The sequence below is a fragment of the Geotrypetes seraphini genome, chromosome 9 (assembly GCF_902459505.1).
Source record: "Geotrypetes seraphini chromosome 9, aGeoSer1.1, whole genome shotgun sequence".
In the NCBI taxonomy this organism is placed as follows: domain Eukaryota; kingdom Metazoa; phylum Chordata; class Amphibia; order Gymnophiona; family Dermophiidae; genus Geotrypetes; species Geotrypetes seraphini.
In genome coordinates this window covers 26,687,631-26,705,786 of record NC_047092.1, presented here as the reverse complement: position 1 = coordinate 26,705,786, position 18,156 = coordinate 26,687,631, and the positions used below count along the sequence as shown (strand labels likewise).

Here is an 18,156-nt window from a genome sequence, read left to right as displayed (position 1 = left end):
TCATTGTATATCTATTTTTAGAACTCATGTCATAACAATAGGAACAGTGGTATGGTTAATAATTGGAATGCATTAGGTTCATGTTTCACAACACTAGTTACCAAGATTTTGCTCGTTTTGGCGAGTGAGTTCAGAAGCAGGATATAGTCGCCTTCTATCAACTGAACAGATTGTCTACAAATATGTGGTGTGAAATTGATACGAGTGTTGCACCTGAACCTCTCTTCTCAGTACTGTCTTTCCAGTGCATCTCTTATAACAGGTTTTTTTTTTTTAATTTTATTCCAAAGCTGAACATGGGACTTGCGTTTCGAATGTACCAAATCCCAGCGAGATGTTTGACAGATTCGAAGGGAAGCTGAGCCCTCTTTGGCACAAGATTACAGGAAGCCAAGTGGGGACAGGCTGTGGAATCCTAAATGATGGAAAGTCTCTTTACTTCAATGGACCAGGAATCAGAGAAGCAAGAACAAGCCCTCTGGACACAACCAATATCAGGTCAATACTGACCACTGCTCCACAGGTTTAGTTTCAGTGTAAACACTGTTCATGAGCGCATGCTGGAAATGTCCACAAAATACCTGTTCCAATGGCAGAGAGACATGCTTGTGCTATGATGATGGGGAGATAGGTGGAATGGGCTTTTACCCCTTCCCATTATTTGTTTTAATTTTTTATTGAATTTGTATAAACAGATGTGAACCAAATTAACATCACATACTGTAATATTTACTACAAAAGCAAAGATATTACATTACATTAGTGAGTTTTATTCCGCCATTACCTTGCAGTTCAAGGCGGATTACATAAGACAGGGGTGTCAAAGTCCCTCCTCGAGGGCCGCAATCCAGTTGGGATTTCAGGATTTCCCTAATGAATATGCATGAGATCTATTTGCATGCACTGCCTTCATTGTATGCTAATAGATCTCATGCATATTCATTGGGGAAATCCTGAAAACCCAACTGGATGGCGGCCTTCGAGGAGGGACTTTGACACCCCTGACATAAGAGGTTATCTGGACATTTCCAGAAAAGTTACAGAGTTGAGTGGGTTACTTCGGGGGATTGATATGCTTCCTGTGGTGTTAGTTTGTCTTGATGGATTTCTGAAAGTTTTGTAGTCTGGTGTTGTGATCAGTAGATTAGATAGATGGTCAAATTTCGCTGCCTGCGTGGCCAGTAGGTACCTGTAAATTAAACTGAAGTCTGACAATAGTCATCTAAAAGTCTCCAAACCTTGTTAAAATTTGTTAAATTGCACATTTCAACAGAACCTATCTCTTTATATTTCCTTACTAAGCAAACAGCTTTCCACCAAACACATTCAGACAAAACTGGGTTATTTCTCCAGTTTGCTAATATTTGTTGTATCGCTATTCCTAACAAAATATCTAATAACATAACATTGTGCTTATTGACCGCGTAACCAGAAGTTCAACGCGGTTTACAAAAAGTTATAAAAGTAAACATGTTACATGAAATAAGATCAAATATTTAGAAAAAAAAATAGGTCTTCAATTGTTTTCTAAAATGGCCATAGGAATGGGTAGTAAGCATCAATATTCGGAATTCGTTGTCATGAAGAGATGCCAAAGTATAATTTAAAAATTTCTTATTTCTGCAACCCTGGACAGATGAAAAATTAAACAAAGGATGAGTTCTTCTACTATATCTGTATGATGCTAAAGAAAAGAAGGAGCTGAACCATAAACAGCCTTGTAACAGAAACAGCCTAGTTTAGACAATACGCAGGCCTCCATTGGCAGCCAATGCAATTCGCAATAAAAGGGTGTAATATGATCAAATTTCTTCAGGCCATAAATCATTCTGACCGCTGTATTCTGTATTATTGTAAGTCTTGCTAATTCTTTCTTGGTGACTGTCAGATAGATAATCTAATATAATAAAACGCTAGGCCGCGCATGCGCACTTCCTATGTGTGCGCCGGTTTTCCGTGAGCTGTAGCGACACATAGGAAGTGCGCAGCACGGCTTACGGTCTGTCCTGCTCCCTGTTGAAAGACATGCGCACCTTTCATCTTACCTTCTGTACCCCGGTTGTGTCCGAAGTTCGCCACTAGCCAGGCGATCGCAGCCCCAGCGCGCAGTGCTTCTGCGACCCCGACAGCGACCGGCCGCTCATTGGCAGCCCCGAAATTTCCCAGAGTCACATTTTCAGCCCTCCTGCCTCTGCCCAGAATAGCCCAGATGTGCAGCCAGCGGGAGCGGTGCTGCGATTGGTCCCTGCCGCCTCTGACTTCCAAACCCCTCCTCCGGGCGGGTGGAGTGAAGAAGGATGCGGAGCATGAGCGGTCTCTCTCTCCATCGGCGCACAAGCTGCCGTTGAATGCAGCATGGGAACCCGGGCTCTCGAAGCCCTTTCGAATCGGGCCCACAAGCTGGAAGAGATTTCCTGTGTCAGACCGGCTCTAAAATTAGTTCAACCTGTCTTGCCTTCAACAGCTGTCTCCCCTCTCCTGCATAATGTCTGCCCCCTTAACCGCCCCCGGCGCTCTCGGTTCTCCCCCTCTTCCAGGGCGTTTCGCCTCCCCCCTCTGTCACTGTCATTGTTTCCGCACTTTCAGGGCCATTCACTGAACGGACACATCAGAGGGGGCGGAGCAGGCAGGGTACTGGAAGACTGTCAGCGTTTGAGGGGCCCGCCTTTATTTTTTCTTTTTCAGGTGAGCAGCAGCAGACTTGGGAGATGTTGAAAAACGGGTTGACTTAGGGTTTCCACATTTGTGAAGGCAAAAAAAAGGGACACGACCCTGCCCCCAGCCTCCCACACACTGAGCCATATGCAGGGAGAAGGACTACTACTAGACCGGGGGAGCAGAGAAGAGGAGCTGCTGGACAGGGGGGAGAGACAGAAAGAAAGACAGACAGTGGGCAGGAAGAGAGACAGAAAGAAAGACAGACAGACAGACGGGGCCAGTGAGAGAGACAGAAAGAAAGAAAGAAAGAAAGGGGGCACAGAGAAAGAAAGAAAGACAGACATATAGAAAGAAATGCCTAAGTCTACACATCTATTCTAGCACCCGTTAATGTAACGGGCTAAAAAACTAGTATTACAATAATCGAGAAGATTCAGTAGTAACGATTGAACCAGTAATCTAAAAGCAGTAAATTCAAAATAAGATCTAATTGTTCACTTCTGATTTTTGTAAAATATGTGATAAAGCTAAAGATTGTAATACAATAAGGGGCTCATAATAAAAAAAAAAAAAACGTCTAAAAAGTGGCCTAAATGGGTACTTGGACAATCAAAAAGCCTGATCGTCCAAGTACCCATAATCAAAGCTGGGTTTAGATGTATCTAAAACCAGCTTAGGCCTTTCCCCTGCCTCTAAATGCATAGAGCGAAAAGAGGCATTTTTAGAGGAGGGGAGGGAGGTGGGCCGACCTAGACCTAGGCGTGTAGCAGGTATAATCAAAACTTTAGGCAGGTTGCCTAGTCGGCACTTACACGTTTTGACTTAGACCAAGTCAAAACAGGTATAAGTGCCGAAAAGGGGCCGCTGAGCTAATCGCGGCTGCAACCTGCCTACCCCCTACAGCAATGATCGCGGCAGGAGAGATGGCTCATCTCCCCTGCCGTGATAGTGATACCACCTTCGCCTAAGAGCTCTTGTTTTGGGCGTTTGGGAGTTAGGCTTTTTTTAGGTTGATTATATGTTGTTAGTGTAGACATAGTGGGTGGTCTGGGCGTTTAAACAGCTGAACGTAGAGGCAGGCCATTATCAAAAAAAACCTCCTTTTGGACGTTTTTTTTGATAATGGACATTTTCCCTGCTTTTACTTTCAACGTTTAAGGCCTTAGGCCAAAAGGGGACTTAGACGTTTTTTTTTTATTATTCCCCTCCACGTTTATAAGTCAATGAAATTTGAAAATAAAATATGACTTCAATTTTACCCCACATGGAGCACCAAAACTGTTTCACATTTGGGAACGTGTACAACATATGTTGCAGAGTCCCCATCTCCGAATGACAAGACCAGCATGCCGGAGATCCACCCCTCGGCAACCTGGACACTTTGTACGGTGTCCAGAGAACTCTAGAAAGATCTATTTATAGGGCTGAAAAATTCCCGGGAGCCAAATCACCTCCGCACTTAAAATTCAGAAAAGCAATACAATTTTAAAAATGAAATGAAGCAAAAAAAAAAAAAAAGTAAATGAAATAATAAAAAAGCCAAATTACTGACAAAATAGCTGCAAGAAGAGAATCTGATACAGACTTTGTTGGCAACCACTATGCATGTACTCCAATTGTGCTCTTTCCCAGAATTATCCAGACAAGATAATACCAGATATTTGACCTTTTATTCTATAACGACACTTATTCCATGCAGAAGCTATAGTACAAGCAGCACATACAGGTGTATAATGTGGCTTACATGCATAAGTGCCAGTCTCTATTCTATAACTTGTATGCACAAATTACTTAACAAGTAAATGCAGGAGCATTCAAATAGGCGGAGCATGGGAGGGACATGGGTGGATCTCCCAGTTACGTGCATAACTTACAGAATATTGTTAAGATATGCGCATCACTTGGAAAATTTAGGGGTCCTTTTATTAAGGTGCACTAACCAATTTAGCACGCTCTAAAGATTAGTGCATGCTAAATGTTAAGATATCCATTATATTCCTATGGGTATCTTAGCATTTAGTGCGCGCTAAATCAGTTATAAAAGGTCCTTAATAAAAGGACCCCTTAGGCACCAATAGATAAGCCTGCCATAGACATGACATAACTGTTGGCGCCTACATGTGGGGGCATCTCGGTGGCCTCCTAGTCCTAATTTGCAAATGGATACATTGATACCTGTTTACTGAACAAAATGCCTTGATGCTACGGAAAAGGAAGGAAGTAGAGAATGACACGGTGATAAAATTCATCACCGTTCCCGTCCCCGCGGATAACCGCGGGAAATAATCCCATGTCATTTTCTAGTGTCTATTTCAACCTCAGTCCTTCTACACCAGCATTCTTCAAAGCAAAGCTTGAGGGTCAGTGGTTGTGGCCATTCATACTCTGATTCTTCCCTCTCTCCTTACAGAATGACATGAAGATGGTTTCCCGCGGTTATCCGCGGGGACGGGAACGGTGATGAATTTTGTCACCGTGTCATTCTCTAGAAGGAATCAAATATTAATAGCATACAAACTTTCAGGTGGCTATTTCATAAATATCAGTTTAGTAGAAATAGGAACTTCTTCCTAATTTCAGCTAGCGACCTGTTCAGATGATTATTATTAGGCCCTCAGCGTCACCACTCAGAACTCAAACGTATCACTGTTCTGAGCTTTACATGGCAAATTGTCACTGGGTCTAATTTTTCTAGTTTTTCATTTTTACAAAAGCTTTAAATATTTCAATACTAATAGCTTTCTATAGTTTATAATTTAATTAAGTTTCATTTCACTTAGCTTATATGTGGTTGTCTCTATTTAGAGATGTCTTTTATCAAGCAGGGTGACATAGGAGGTCGATAGTACTAGAGGGGTGGTGCCTTGATAAAGCGGTTCCCGCGAAACATGTCGGCTATGTCACCCTGCTTGATAAAAGACATCTCTAAATAGAGACAACCACATATAAGCTAAGTGAAATGAAACTTAATTAAATTATAAACTATAGAAAGCTATTAGTATTGAAATATTTAAAGCTTTTGTAAAAATGAAAAACTAGAAAAATTAGACCCAGTGACGATTTGCCACATAACAGTGATACGTTTGAGTTCTGAGTTGTGACGCTGAGGGCCTAATAATAATCATCTGAACAGGTCGCTAGCTGAAATTAGGAAGAAGTTCCTATTTCTACTAAACTGATTCTCTAGAAGGAAGCATGTATACAGTTGCACGTGAATTGATATATATTTAACAGGCTAGAAGTGTTCTCCCCAACTTAGCAAAAACAAAAAATTCAAGCATATATGTTTTAGGACATAACTTGTTTAGTGCTGACACCAAGACGTACACATACCTGATTCATCCCAGAGGGGCCTCTTTAGTCTAAAGTTGAAACTCGGAGGCTCCAGGCTACTTGTAGAGTTTTTATGAGGTGGCACTGTGGAGAAAACCAAGCAAAACTGTGCGTAGTAGTTAATTATACCAGCTGTTGACACTTAATCAGTCTACAGTCTAAATCTGTTATTGTTCTACTGAAGTGGGACCTATCTGTGTCCCTTTACACATGGAGAGAGGAAAGAGAGTGCATTGTGTGCAATCTGAGCTCAAAAGTTTAATCCTTTTAAGTATGCTAGAAGGGTCTTAATGATTAAATACAGATAAGGAGAGTTTCCTAGTTAAATACTGTTGTATTCCAACTTCAATTAATTTCCATTTAGATCTCAAACCCAAACATATAAGAAGTATTTGACAACTGGCTTCTATTTTTTTTCTGATTGACAACTGAGATTATTTATTTGCCTGTAGAAAAGTATGGAGGTATTTCCAAACTTAGACATTGGAAACAGGATACTTGGCTTCATGGACCTAGGGTCTGTCCCAGTACAGCAATTCTTATGCACTGTCCTTTCTTTTAGGAACAATTCTATTATTTTACCTACCACCAAGGTCAGAATAACCAGCCCATAGGCACATCGCTGACTCCCAACCAATACGCATTGATATTTAATGTATTAGTAATAATGTATCACCAGACAATAAGAATCAGCAGTATAACAGCATTGTCTGTTGCTACAGTATACAGTACGTTTGTGTGGCGCAGTGGTTAAAGCTCCAGCCTCAGCACCCTGAGGTTGCGGGTTCATACCCACGCTGCTCCTTGTGACCCTGGGAAAGTCACTTAATCCCCCCATTGCCCCTGGTACATTAGATAGATTGTGAGCCCACCGGGAGAAAATTGCTTGAGTACTTGAATAAACTCGTGTAAACCCTTCTGAGCTCTCCTGGGAGAACAGTATAGAAAATTGAATAAATATATTTTCTTTCTTTTTTTTTTTTTTTTTTCCAATATTGTAATCTATTTTTATGGATCTCTGGGGTTTATTTTTAGGCTGGTGCAATTCTACGTACAAATTGGAAGCAAAAATATTGGACTGTCCTGCAGCAAGCCAAGATCCAGAAATGAAGGTAATTCTTGTTTTCAGTATTTGTTTATCTTTTCTTTTTCACTTACACCAGGGGTGTCAAAGTCCCTCCTCGAGGGCCGCAATCCAGTCGGGTTTTCAGGATTTCCCCAATGAATATGCAGGAGATCTATTTGCATGCACTGCTTTCATTGTATGCTAATAGATCTCATGCATATTCATTGGGGAAATCCTGAAAACCCGACTGGATTGCGGCCCTCGAGGACCGACTTTGACACCTGTGCCTTACACTAACCCCCTCTTTTACAGAGGCACACTAAGGGGTTCATAATCGAAAGAGAAAAACGTCCAAAAACCGGCCTAAGTCGGCACATGGTCGAACATTTCTCAAAAACGTCCAAGCGCCGATAATCAAACCGGGTTTTGGATGTATTTCTAAATGACTTAGGCCCTCATAGTGCCGCTCAATGTCCAAAGCTAAACGGGGCGTTTCGGGAGGTGTGTCGAGGGCAGGAATTGGACGGGACGTGGGCCGGCTTAGACTTAGTCGTACAGCATGTATAACCGAAAGTTAAAAACAGAGCCTAGAGGAAACTTTTTTTTTTTTTTTTTTTCTTTCTCTCTTTCTTTCCTTCATTACATTTCTCACCTACCCTTATGTATAAACCTTAATTGTTAAAAAAAAATATATATTTTTTTTTTAAATTGTAATTCCATTTTTTTTTACCCACTTGTTTCAGTTTGTATTAATAATACATAATGATTAGTTTGTATAATTTTGTCTTATTTGTATTTGTATTTGTCACCCTAGTTTTTTTATTGTACATTTCAATTATGTAATACGCATTGAAATATTTGATATTGCGTAAAATCAAAATTTAATAAACTTGAAACTTGAAACTTCAACGTTTTGACTTAGACCATCTAAAACATGGTCTAAGTCACTAAAATCCACCTAAACTCACCACATATGCACTGAAAACACATAAAACAGACCCCCACACACTACCCCAGTGATCACCAACCCCCTCCCACCCCCATAAAAATTTTAATCATAACTTTAAATTTCAGCCTCCAGACCATCATCACCTGGCTGCCTAGCATAGGAAAGCCTAGTCGTCCAGCCCAGAGGCAGCTTAAGTCATCTTGGGGGTGGGTTTGGAACACATAGAGAGATGGACCCATGCCCATAAGCCCCTATAATCACTATTGATATTGAAACATGTGCACTCCCCTATACACTCCCAAAACCCTTTTGGACTGGCATATAAGTGGCTGCTGCATCCATAAGGGCTATAGGGATGGTAGATAAGTGGGTCTAGGGGATTCTGGAGGTGGTTTGGGGAGCTCACCGTCACCTATAAGGGAGCTGTAGTGAGGGGAAGCCATGGCACCCTGTGAAGTTCACAGCAGTGCCCTGTAAGGTACCCCACTATTTAGGTGCCCTGTCTGGGTGTTCTGTCACTCACTTTGCAGGCCCCTCCCAAGTCCAACAGGGCTTGTTCTAGACGTTTTTGACTTGGACGGGCATTTGGACGAAAATGGACTAAAAAGATAGACGTTTTAGATCACATCTACAGGACGTATAATTTGGATGATTTTCGAAAGTCAAAAGACGTTGGACGTCTCTTTCGAAAATGGTACTTAGGCTCTTTTTGACTTTGGACGACTTGCGAAATGGACGTAAACGGACTTAGACGTCCCTTTCGATTATGCCCCTCCACGCGTTTTAGTGCGCGCTAAATCGGCTACCGCACCTTAGTAAAAAGACCCGTAAATGGTTTAATTCTTAACCACTGAAGCTGGATGTTTAGCACATGCATGTACACATGGACACACAAAATACATTTATTTTTGTGGGATAGATTAGGCACTACCAGCCACGATTCTGCAAGGAACCTAGGTGCTGGGAATATAGGCCTGTAAAACCCTGGCCTAGGGTCCTTGCTAGCTGCAGTTCTGCCTGTTTGTGATTGACACTCAGCTATCTTTGGGTGAACCTACTTCTTACATGCGTATACAACTTTCTGAGCATAGGACATGCTTTACAAGCGGAAAATTTTTATAATTTTATCCTGTATTTGTTTAATGTCAATAGATAAGGGAAAACATGAATTCAGACAGTTGACATGTCTTTCATGTTTAAGTCGCACTCATGTGCTTCTGCCTGCTTTTCTCTTCCAAATTAGTTTCAGAGGAGCAGCCATGTTACTCTCCAGTAGCAAAAATGACTCGCAGGCTGATGGCACCTTATGGAGTAATAGATTTATTGAGGCATGAGCTTGCATCTGACAATGTGGACTCCAGCCCTTCAAAGCTTATGCTTCAGTAAACCTGTTAGTCTACAAGATACCTCCAGGCTCTGTGCATTTTAAGGGTTCATAGACAACGGCGCAAAAGACAAAGGCGCGCATGGACAATTGAGCGCAGTGCGGAGGCGCGCGCCGCTCAAAATGACTGTTTTTAGGGGCTCCGACGGGGGGTTTTGTTGGGGAACCCCCCCAATTTACTTAATAGACATCGCGCCGGCGTTATGGGGGGTTTGGGGCATTGTAACCCTCCACATTTTACTGTAAACTTAACTTTTTCCCTAAAAACAGGGAAAAAGAGAAGTTTTCAGTAAAATGTGGGGGGTTACAACCCCCCACACCCCCCACAACGCCCCCACAACGTAGCACGATGTCTATTAAGTAAAGTGGGGGGGTTCCCCCCCACACACCCCCGTCGGAGCCCTAAAAACAGTAATTTTGAGCGGCGCACGCCTCCACGCTGCGCTCAATTGTCTGGGCGCGCCTTTGCCCCGGCGCGCTTTTGACCTGACACCCATTTTAAGTTCTTTATATTAATTGCTGACATATCTAAGTGACCCTTTACCCTAAAAGTGTCTTCCCTATCTGCTCTATTCCTATTTCTCTCTATATTTCATTTGACCTTGAGCTGTCCTTTGTATTGAATCTGCCCAGAGATGGTTTTAAATGTGCTTTTGTCCAGCGTAAACGTTTCTTGCTTAATTGGAGGGGTTCTATTAGGCCTCCTCGACATCTCAAGGTCGTAACTTAATCTTGAATACTATCTCTTAAGAGGTCTTGCAGGCAACGAGCTGTTCTTTGGGATCAGATACTGCTTTCCTTTCTAATTTTAGTTGGTGAAGAGTTTTCGATTGCTCCGCAGGGGCCACAAGAGTATGGGCCCCTGGAAGGGTTTTGACCTTTTGGTCGCCTTCTGTAATGCTTTTTCTTTCTCGTCCCCTAGTTTTGTTCTCTCGCTCGCTCTCTCTCATTAAAAGGGAATTGGTTAGTTAGGGAAGGGTTTGGATGGAGAGTAATGTGGCACCGGGACGATAGATGAAGGAATGCCCAGATATGTGATTGCAGATGTATGCCTCTTTGACGTTTGGAAGGGTCCACTGTGCAGAAGAAGCAGTTGTTTGAGTGGTCTGTGGGTTCCCACGAAATTCTCAGGATAGCAAATTCATGGTTCTCTTTGGCCCTCGAGGAGGGACTTTGACACCCCTGCTGTAGAAGAACAAAATTAAATTGTGGCAATGAAAACAATAAATTTATTTCACTTATGACTAAGTTTCAAGTTTATTGATTTTTAATATACCGACCATCAACGGGTATCTAACCGGTTTACAATAAAAGATAAAATAGAAGTAAAATTATGCTTATAGATAGTAAAATTAATAAAAGAGCAAAGGGGAAGTGGACATTAAGGACTTTTGACGATGACAAACATGTGCACAAACTAATGTGCACAAGATTCCAGTGCAGGCGATCGAGGCAGACAGCGTGCCAGACTTTAAAAATAAATGGGATACCCATGTGGGATCCCTACGAGGGTCAAGATAAGGAAATTGGGTCATTAGGGCATAGACAGGGGGTGGGTAAGCAGAGTGGGCAGACTTGATGGGCTGTAGCCCTTTTCTGCCGTCATCTTCTATGTTTCTATGATGGGTCATTTGGCCTTTATCTGCCATCATGTTTCTATGTTTCTATAATCAGAAAGTTCTATGACATCACAATGCAGGTGTAAAGAGCCTTAGCCTATAGGAAGAGGAGATGCAAATGTTAAGAGCCTTAGCCAATAGGGAGAGGAGGAGAGAGTGTTGATCATTGGAACAAGCTTCCAGTGCAGGTGATCGAGGCAGACAGCGTGCCAGACTTTAAGAATAAATGGGATACCCATGTGGGATCCCTACGAGGGTCAAGATAAGGAAATTGGGTCATTAGGGCATAGACAGGGGGTGGGTAAGCAGAGTGGGCAGACTTGATGGGCTGTAGCCCTTTTCTGCCGTCATCTTCTATGTTTCTATGATTCTCACAACATATTTTATATACGATATATTTTCAAATAACATTGAAAATTTAAATATTTTTTAAAATTAAACATTCTAAGAAATTTACCTTGATCTGGGAGCAATTTTGGCTGACCCTCACTCCAAGGGCCCGGAGTAGACTCTTGAATCTATAATTTCCTTCCAGTTGGCTGCCTACCTCTCAGGGTTCCTCATGCTTGGGTTTATATTTGGGGTGGGGGGCGGGGGGGGGGGTGGGAGGGAGGAATTGTATTAGTGCACACATGTAAGTATTCTGTTATGTTATGCTGTGGATGTTTTCTTTGCACGTTGAAATTGCATAAACATATTTAACCACAAACATTCTAAGAAATTTTATAGCAGAAAATTCCACCATCCTAGTGAGAAAGTCTTACCTTTCAGAGTTTTTTTGATAGTGCTCGCACGTTAAGTGAGGTGCTCAAGGTTTGTCTTTATCCCCAACAGGCACGCTGAAATATGCCCTGTTATTATGTATGTTATGTTGTCACCCGCTTAGCATTGATGGATAAGCAGATTATAAATATTTTAAATAAATAGTAGCCAATACTGAATATATGTGGAAAGCGGCGAGTGCTTCCATTATCTGGATAGTGATAATATTCAGCCCACTCTCTGGATCATTTAAAAGGAATGTCTAGGATCTATCCACGTTCTGCCCCGGCACTGTCTGGATAATGCTGGGGCACCAGTATACCTTATTTGATGCAACTTTGGGCAAAAGCGAACAAGAAAGGGACCTGGGGGTAATGATAGACAGGACCCTGAAGCCGTCGGCTCAATGCGCAGCGGCGGCAAAAAAAGCAAACAGGATGTTGGGCATGATAAAGAAGGGTATCATGAGTAGATCTGAGGATGTAATAATGCCGTTGGTGAGACCACACTTGGAATACTGTGTCCAACATTGGTCTCCCTATCTAAAGAAGGATATAATACTACTGGAGAGGGTGCAGAAGCGAGCGACAAAGCTAATAAAAGGTATGGAAAATTTGAGCTACAAAGATCGCCTCAGAAAACTGGGACTTTTCACCCTCGAGAAGAGGAGACTGCGAGGGGATCTGATCGAGACTTTTAAAATACTGAAAGGATTCAACAAAATAGAACAGGAAACACCTTTATTCACGTTGTCGAAGGTGACTCGGACAAGAGGTCATGGACTGAAGCTGTGGGGAGACAGGGCCAGGACAAATGTCAGAAAGTTCTGCTTCACACAGCGAGTGGTGAATGCCTGGAACACTCTCCCGGAAGAGGTTGTGGAGGAAACCACCATTCCAGGATTTAAGGGCAAGTTGGATGCATATCTTCTTGAAAAACACATTGAGTAACTAAGGTATTTGCCAGGGTAGACCTGGCTGGGCCTCCGCGTGTGCGGATTGCCGAACTAGATGGACCCATGGTCTGATCCGGTGCTGGCATTTCTTATGTTCTTATGTTATGTCTGTCATGACTTTCAGGGGCACTATCGGAATAATGCCACTGAGAATGAATGAATATGGCTGGTCCACCAGCATATCTGCAAATAGCAGGTGCCACTTTATATAAAGTGCTGTATCACAGTTGCGATAGGAACAGGGATGTTTGTAGGGCCTGGAAGATCCATATGGAATAACAGCAGAGATCTTATCCCAGCAAAGTAGGCCGCAGTGAAGAGGGCGCAAGAAACAGACTACGCAAGAGCAACTTAACTCCAACATCCAAGACACCACATGCTAAACAAATCTTAACATATCTCTAGGCAGGAAAGGAGAGAGTAACATCTGTTATATGTTATTTATGACCATTCAGAGCTGTGCATGTGAACTTCTCCTGCTGAAAATAGAAATGTGTGTATATATTCACCAAATATCAGCAGAAGCTTTACACTGCCTTTGAATATTTTGTATTTTCTTGAGTGTAATTTTAAAATTTTAATTTAATTTTGACCTTTGTATCTGCTTCACCACAATGAGTTCTATAGAATGATTGCAACATACAGTAAACCAATCTCACACAGCATAGGATTAGAAAACATATAGGCAAAATAATCCTATCATAATAGTCAATATTGCTGCAGATGGAAATAACCCATTAACTCAATCAACATTAGGCACAATTAAATCCTGCGTATAGCAGATGCTGATTATCCTAAGCTTCAGACATGTGAAAATGTCCTAAATAACTTTTGCTAAACTGCGCTAAGCCTCTAACTCACAAATTGGCATGTGCTGTTACCTCACAAGTACATTATTTGTTCCTCCAGTGGTATGATGGCATGTGAATGTACGAATTGGCATGAAAGCTGTTACCTCAAAAGCACAGTATGAATTACACCATTTGACACCGGCCTACATTGGAGTCTTGTGAGCTGTGCTGCTTGTTTGCAGCCTCTTAACTATTTTGAGTTTTTGTGACTTTTAGACAGCCAAGGACCCTATAAGACCCCTGAGGAAGGCATTTTTATTTTGCTGAAACACGGCCCGTGTTGGGTCATTTTTATCTTATACATCATTTGATTTCTATCCTTTGGGTTGCTTGTGACTGTATACACCCTTTGTGGATTGTTTTTAAGATTATTTTTTTTTTTTTAGTTATTTGGACGCTTATTAAACTACAAACTGGTACTTCCGATCTTCTGTTCCACAATTTTGTGTTGTTTTGCTGCCTCATTTCCTTTGTGGAACCTTTTGGTGCTATTTGGATTTGGGGTTTTTTTTGTGTTTTTGTTTACACCATTTTATGACAGCACATGCTAATTCATACATTAAACTGCATGCTACTTTAGGGAAGGGAATTGGGCTACCCTCTCCAAACCAATATCCTCATGGAGTCCTTTACGGGGAGTTGAAAGCCCTTAATAGTGGACAAAAGGAGGGAAGAATGAAGAAGGCCATGAAAAGACAGTGGCCTCAGATTTCTTCCTAGTTCCACCCAAACCGTACCTCCATGTAATATGCATGTATTAGAGATGTTTACACGTAAATCTCTGCTGTCTAAACTAGGTTTCCAGCATTTATTCAATATGCATATGCTAGGGACGCTTTGTGTGCAATCGATACACTTAAGATTAATATTAGTATCCACATTTTCATTTCTCACCTTCAACCTTGGAACCCCTGAGGAAGACGGTTAGTTGAAACACAGCCCGTGTCGGGTCCACAGTTTTCAAATTCAATGTGGATACAGTTTATTGCATATTCATCTGCAATTTGATATGCTACAAATAAATCACCGCATCTAGAATAGTGGTTCCCAACCTTGTCCTGGGGGACCCCCCCCCCAGCCAGTCGGGTTTTCAAGACATCCCTAATGAATATGCATGAGAGAGATTTGCATACCTGTCGCTTCCATTATATGCAAATCTCTCTCATGCATATTCATTAGGGATATCCTGAAAACCCGACTGGCTAGGGGTCCCCCAGGACAGGGTTGGGAGCCACTGATCTAGAACATCAATTCTGCAGCTTTCCTTTCTTTTGTTGGTATTTACACATGTAAATCACAAATAGGGCTTATAAATAAGGGCATAGTATAGCTCTGCTTCTTCTGTTCCTAAACCTTTGCCATGTGTCTTGCATGTTTTCCAAGGAAATACAGTACAGGAAGTGGAAGTGCTTTCTCGTTTTTTTGCTTCTTGCAGGGCTTGTTGTCCAGTACACCAATGACAATGGGATCAGTTGGGTCTTGCTGCGGGAGCTAGACTTCCTCTCTTTCCTAGAACCACAGATCATTTCAATAGAACTGCCCCGTGAGGCTAAAACGCCGGCCACTGCCTTCCGTTGGTGGCAGCCACAACACGGTAAGCACTGATCCATAACATCAAAGGTTACTATAGGAAATGCACCCACTGCATAACAATTTAACTCATTTCTGCTGTTACTTTAAACTTAATTAGGTACCTCATAATAGGCAGTAGAAGAAGCCCATACGCATACATTAATGGATAAATAAAACCCTTCGATCTGTTTAATTAAGTCTTAAATTGTTCCCTGCAGACACTACTTCAAATGAATGATGAATTTGTAGCAACCAACCATCAGATATCAAACAGTGTTTTGTCTAAATGACTGAAGAACGATATTAATTGACATGGCTTTGCTTAATCTCAGTGCTACAGTTACTTATTTGCAAAAGTCTTTGAATTTAAAATACAATTCAAAGAGCAATCATTAAAATTCAAAGAGCAATAATTAAACGCCTTGGGGAGCTTGCAGGCTTTGTACCCTTGTGCTTACTGCTCGCTCACTCATTTTGAAAGGAAAAACTCTCTGCTGAGCATGCACGTGACAATTAAGATTGGCACTCAGGGGGAAATTCTAGAAACGGCACCTAAATTTAGGCGCCGGTAGGTGAGCATAGAAATAGCCTTACTGGGTCAGACCAATGGTCCACCAAGCCCAGTAGCCCATTCTCACGGCCAATCCAGGTCCCTAATACCTGGCCAAAATCTAAGGAGTAGCAACATTCCATTATCTCAGAGTAAGCAAGATTCTGGAACCCCCCAAAGAGTAGCAACATTCCATGCAGAATCCCCAAAGAGCAGCAAGATTCTAGAATCCCAAAGAGTAGCAACATTCTGTTATCTCAGAATAAGCAAGATTCCGGAACCCCAAAGAGTAGCACCAATCCAGGGCAAGCAGTGGCTTCCCTCCATGTCCTTCTCAATAACAGACTATGGACTTTTACTCCAGGAAATTGTCCAAACCTTTCTTTAAACCAGCTACGCTATCCACTCTTACCACAACAGGCTACTGGGCTTGATGGACCATTGGTCTGACCCAGTAAGGCTATTCTTATGTTCTTAACCTGTGCTCTACCGGCACCTATATTAAGTAACAAACGACATTTAACTTCAAAAAATGACACTGTTAAAGCACCTACCGGTGCCTAAATTGTATACGGTAGAATCACACCTATATATTGTAGGTGCTTTAACTCATCAAACACCACTATGGGTGTGGCTAACACAAGACGGGGCCTAAAGCACATAAGTAGGCCCCATTCACGACAAAGATTGGTGCTGGAAATGTAGGCCCGGAAAACCCTGGCCTACATTTCCGGTGCCTATCTTTTGAGAAGGCGTGATTCTCTATGGGGTGCCATTGCGTGACTGACACGCAATCAGTGGCCGCGTTTTAGGCGGCCGCTGATATCGGCACCCCGTAGAGAATCTGGGCCACCTGTATTTTGTAATTCCTGCCTCTATCTTCCAGTGTCGCTGCCTACTTTCAAGTCATCCAGTACATACACATTTAGCCATGTTCCTGGGGAGAAAGGTACCATGTCAAATGTTATTTTCACAAGGATTAACATAAGTTTAGCTACGTAAAATCTTACATTTCTAATTATTGCTGTGAAATGGCTTTCAAAGAAGTTTATTTTGTAATAACAGGCCGTTGTTGCTATTGTGGTATTAGGCACTAACATTTCAAAATGATTGGGGGTGCTAAACACAATACAAGTTACCCCTTCCTGGACACAAGGAAGGAACTTGCTCAATAATGGGTTGCTCAGCACCCACTGGCTCTTATGGTTGTTTATATGATTCAGGCCAAGATTCAAAAGCAATTATGAGGCCAGTTTTTGGATGTTGATGTCTCTATAAAATTTATTCATTTAGTAAAAGAAGGGGTTGGAGGGTTTTTAGGGCAGGATTTACATTTATCTATATGGGATAATTTTATAAAAGCTTTTGCATGCTACATACAAGTATACATTTGTAAAATGCTGCTTAGATTTATTTTTAACGTGTATTATGTTATTTTAGCACTTTAACGTGTGCTAAATGCAATAGCACTAAATGAAATAAAACCCAGTGAAGCAAAATGCACCTCCCTAAAGATGAGAGGATGACATTTCCTCCTGGAATGAAAGTGAAAACAGAATGCTAAAACAGTGCTGTTCACTCTGAGCTGAGCGGGAGTCCTCCTGCTGCAGTCCTGCCAGAGAGGGGTGCTGCTTCGCTATCACCTTTTCAACACTGAGGGAAAGGCAAGCTGTGCAGGACTGCAGGAAACCTGCCTGTCTATAGCAATGCGGTTGGAGGACTCCTGCTCAGCTTAGGGAGGGAACAGTGCTCATAGATACCTCTCATCTAACAATGCTCTATACATCTTCCTGCAGCTGTGACATAGAATAATCTCTGTATTAACACATCTCTCATCTAACAATGCTCTATACATCTTCCTGCAGCTGTGACATAGAATAATCTCTGTATTAACGCACCTGTCATCTAACAATGCGCTATACTTCTTCCTGCAGCTGTGACATAGAATAATCTCTGTATTAACACATCTCTCATCTAACAATGCTCTATACATCTTCCTGCAGCTGTGACATAGAATAATCTCTGTATTAACGCACCTGTCATCTAACAATGCGCTATACTTCTTCCTGCAGCTGTGACATAGAATAATCTCTGTATTAACACACCTCTCATCTAACAATGCTCTATACATCTTCCTGCAGCTGTGACATAGAATAATCTCTGTATTAACGCACCTGTCATCTAACAATGCGCTATACTTCTTCCTGCAGCTGTGACATAGAATAATCTCTGTATTAACGCATCTCTCATCTAACAATGCTCTATACATCTTCCTGCAGCTGTGACATAGAATAATCTGTGGATTAACGTACCTGTCATCTAACAATGCTCTATACATCTTCCTGCAGCTGTGACATAGAATAATCTCTGTATTAACGCACCCGTCATCTAACAATGTGCTATACTTCTTCCTGCAACTGTGACATAGAATAATCTCTGTATTTACTCCTGTAAATT

At 41.8% G+C, this 18,156-nt stretch overlaps 1 protein-coding gene across 1 annotated transcript in view; it reads left to right on the top strand.

Moving 5' to 3' along the window:
* The window catches only part of RELN (reelin), a 534,390-nt gene that overhangs the window by 374,034 nt on the left and 142,200 nt on the right, over positions 1–18,156 (top strand). The window contains exons 30-32 of the mRNA XM_033958706.1: positions 291–498; positions 7,027–7,103; positions 15,013–15,171. Of these exons, the coding sequence (XP_033814597.1) occupies positions 291–498; positions 7,027–7,103; positions 15,013–15,171 (444 nt within the window). The remainder of the gene's footprint in view (positions 1–290; positions 499–7,026; positions 7,104–15,012; positions 15,172–18,156) is intronic.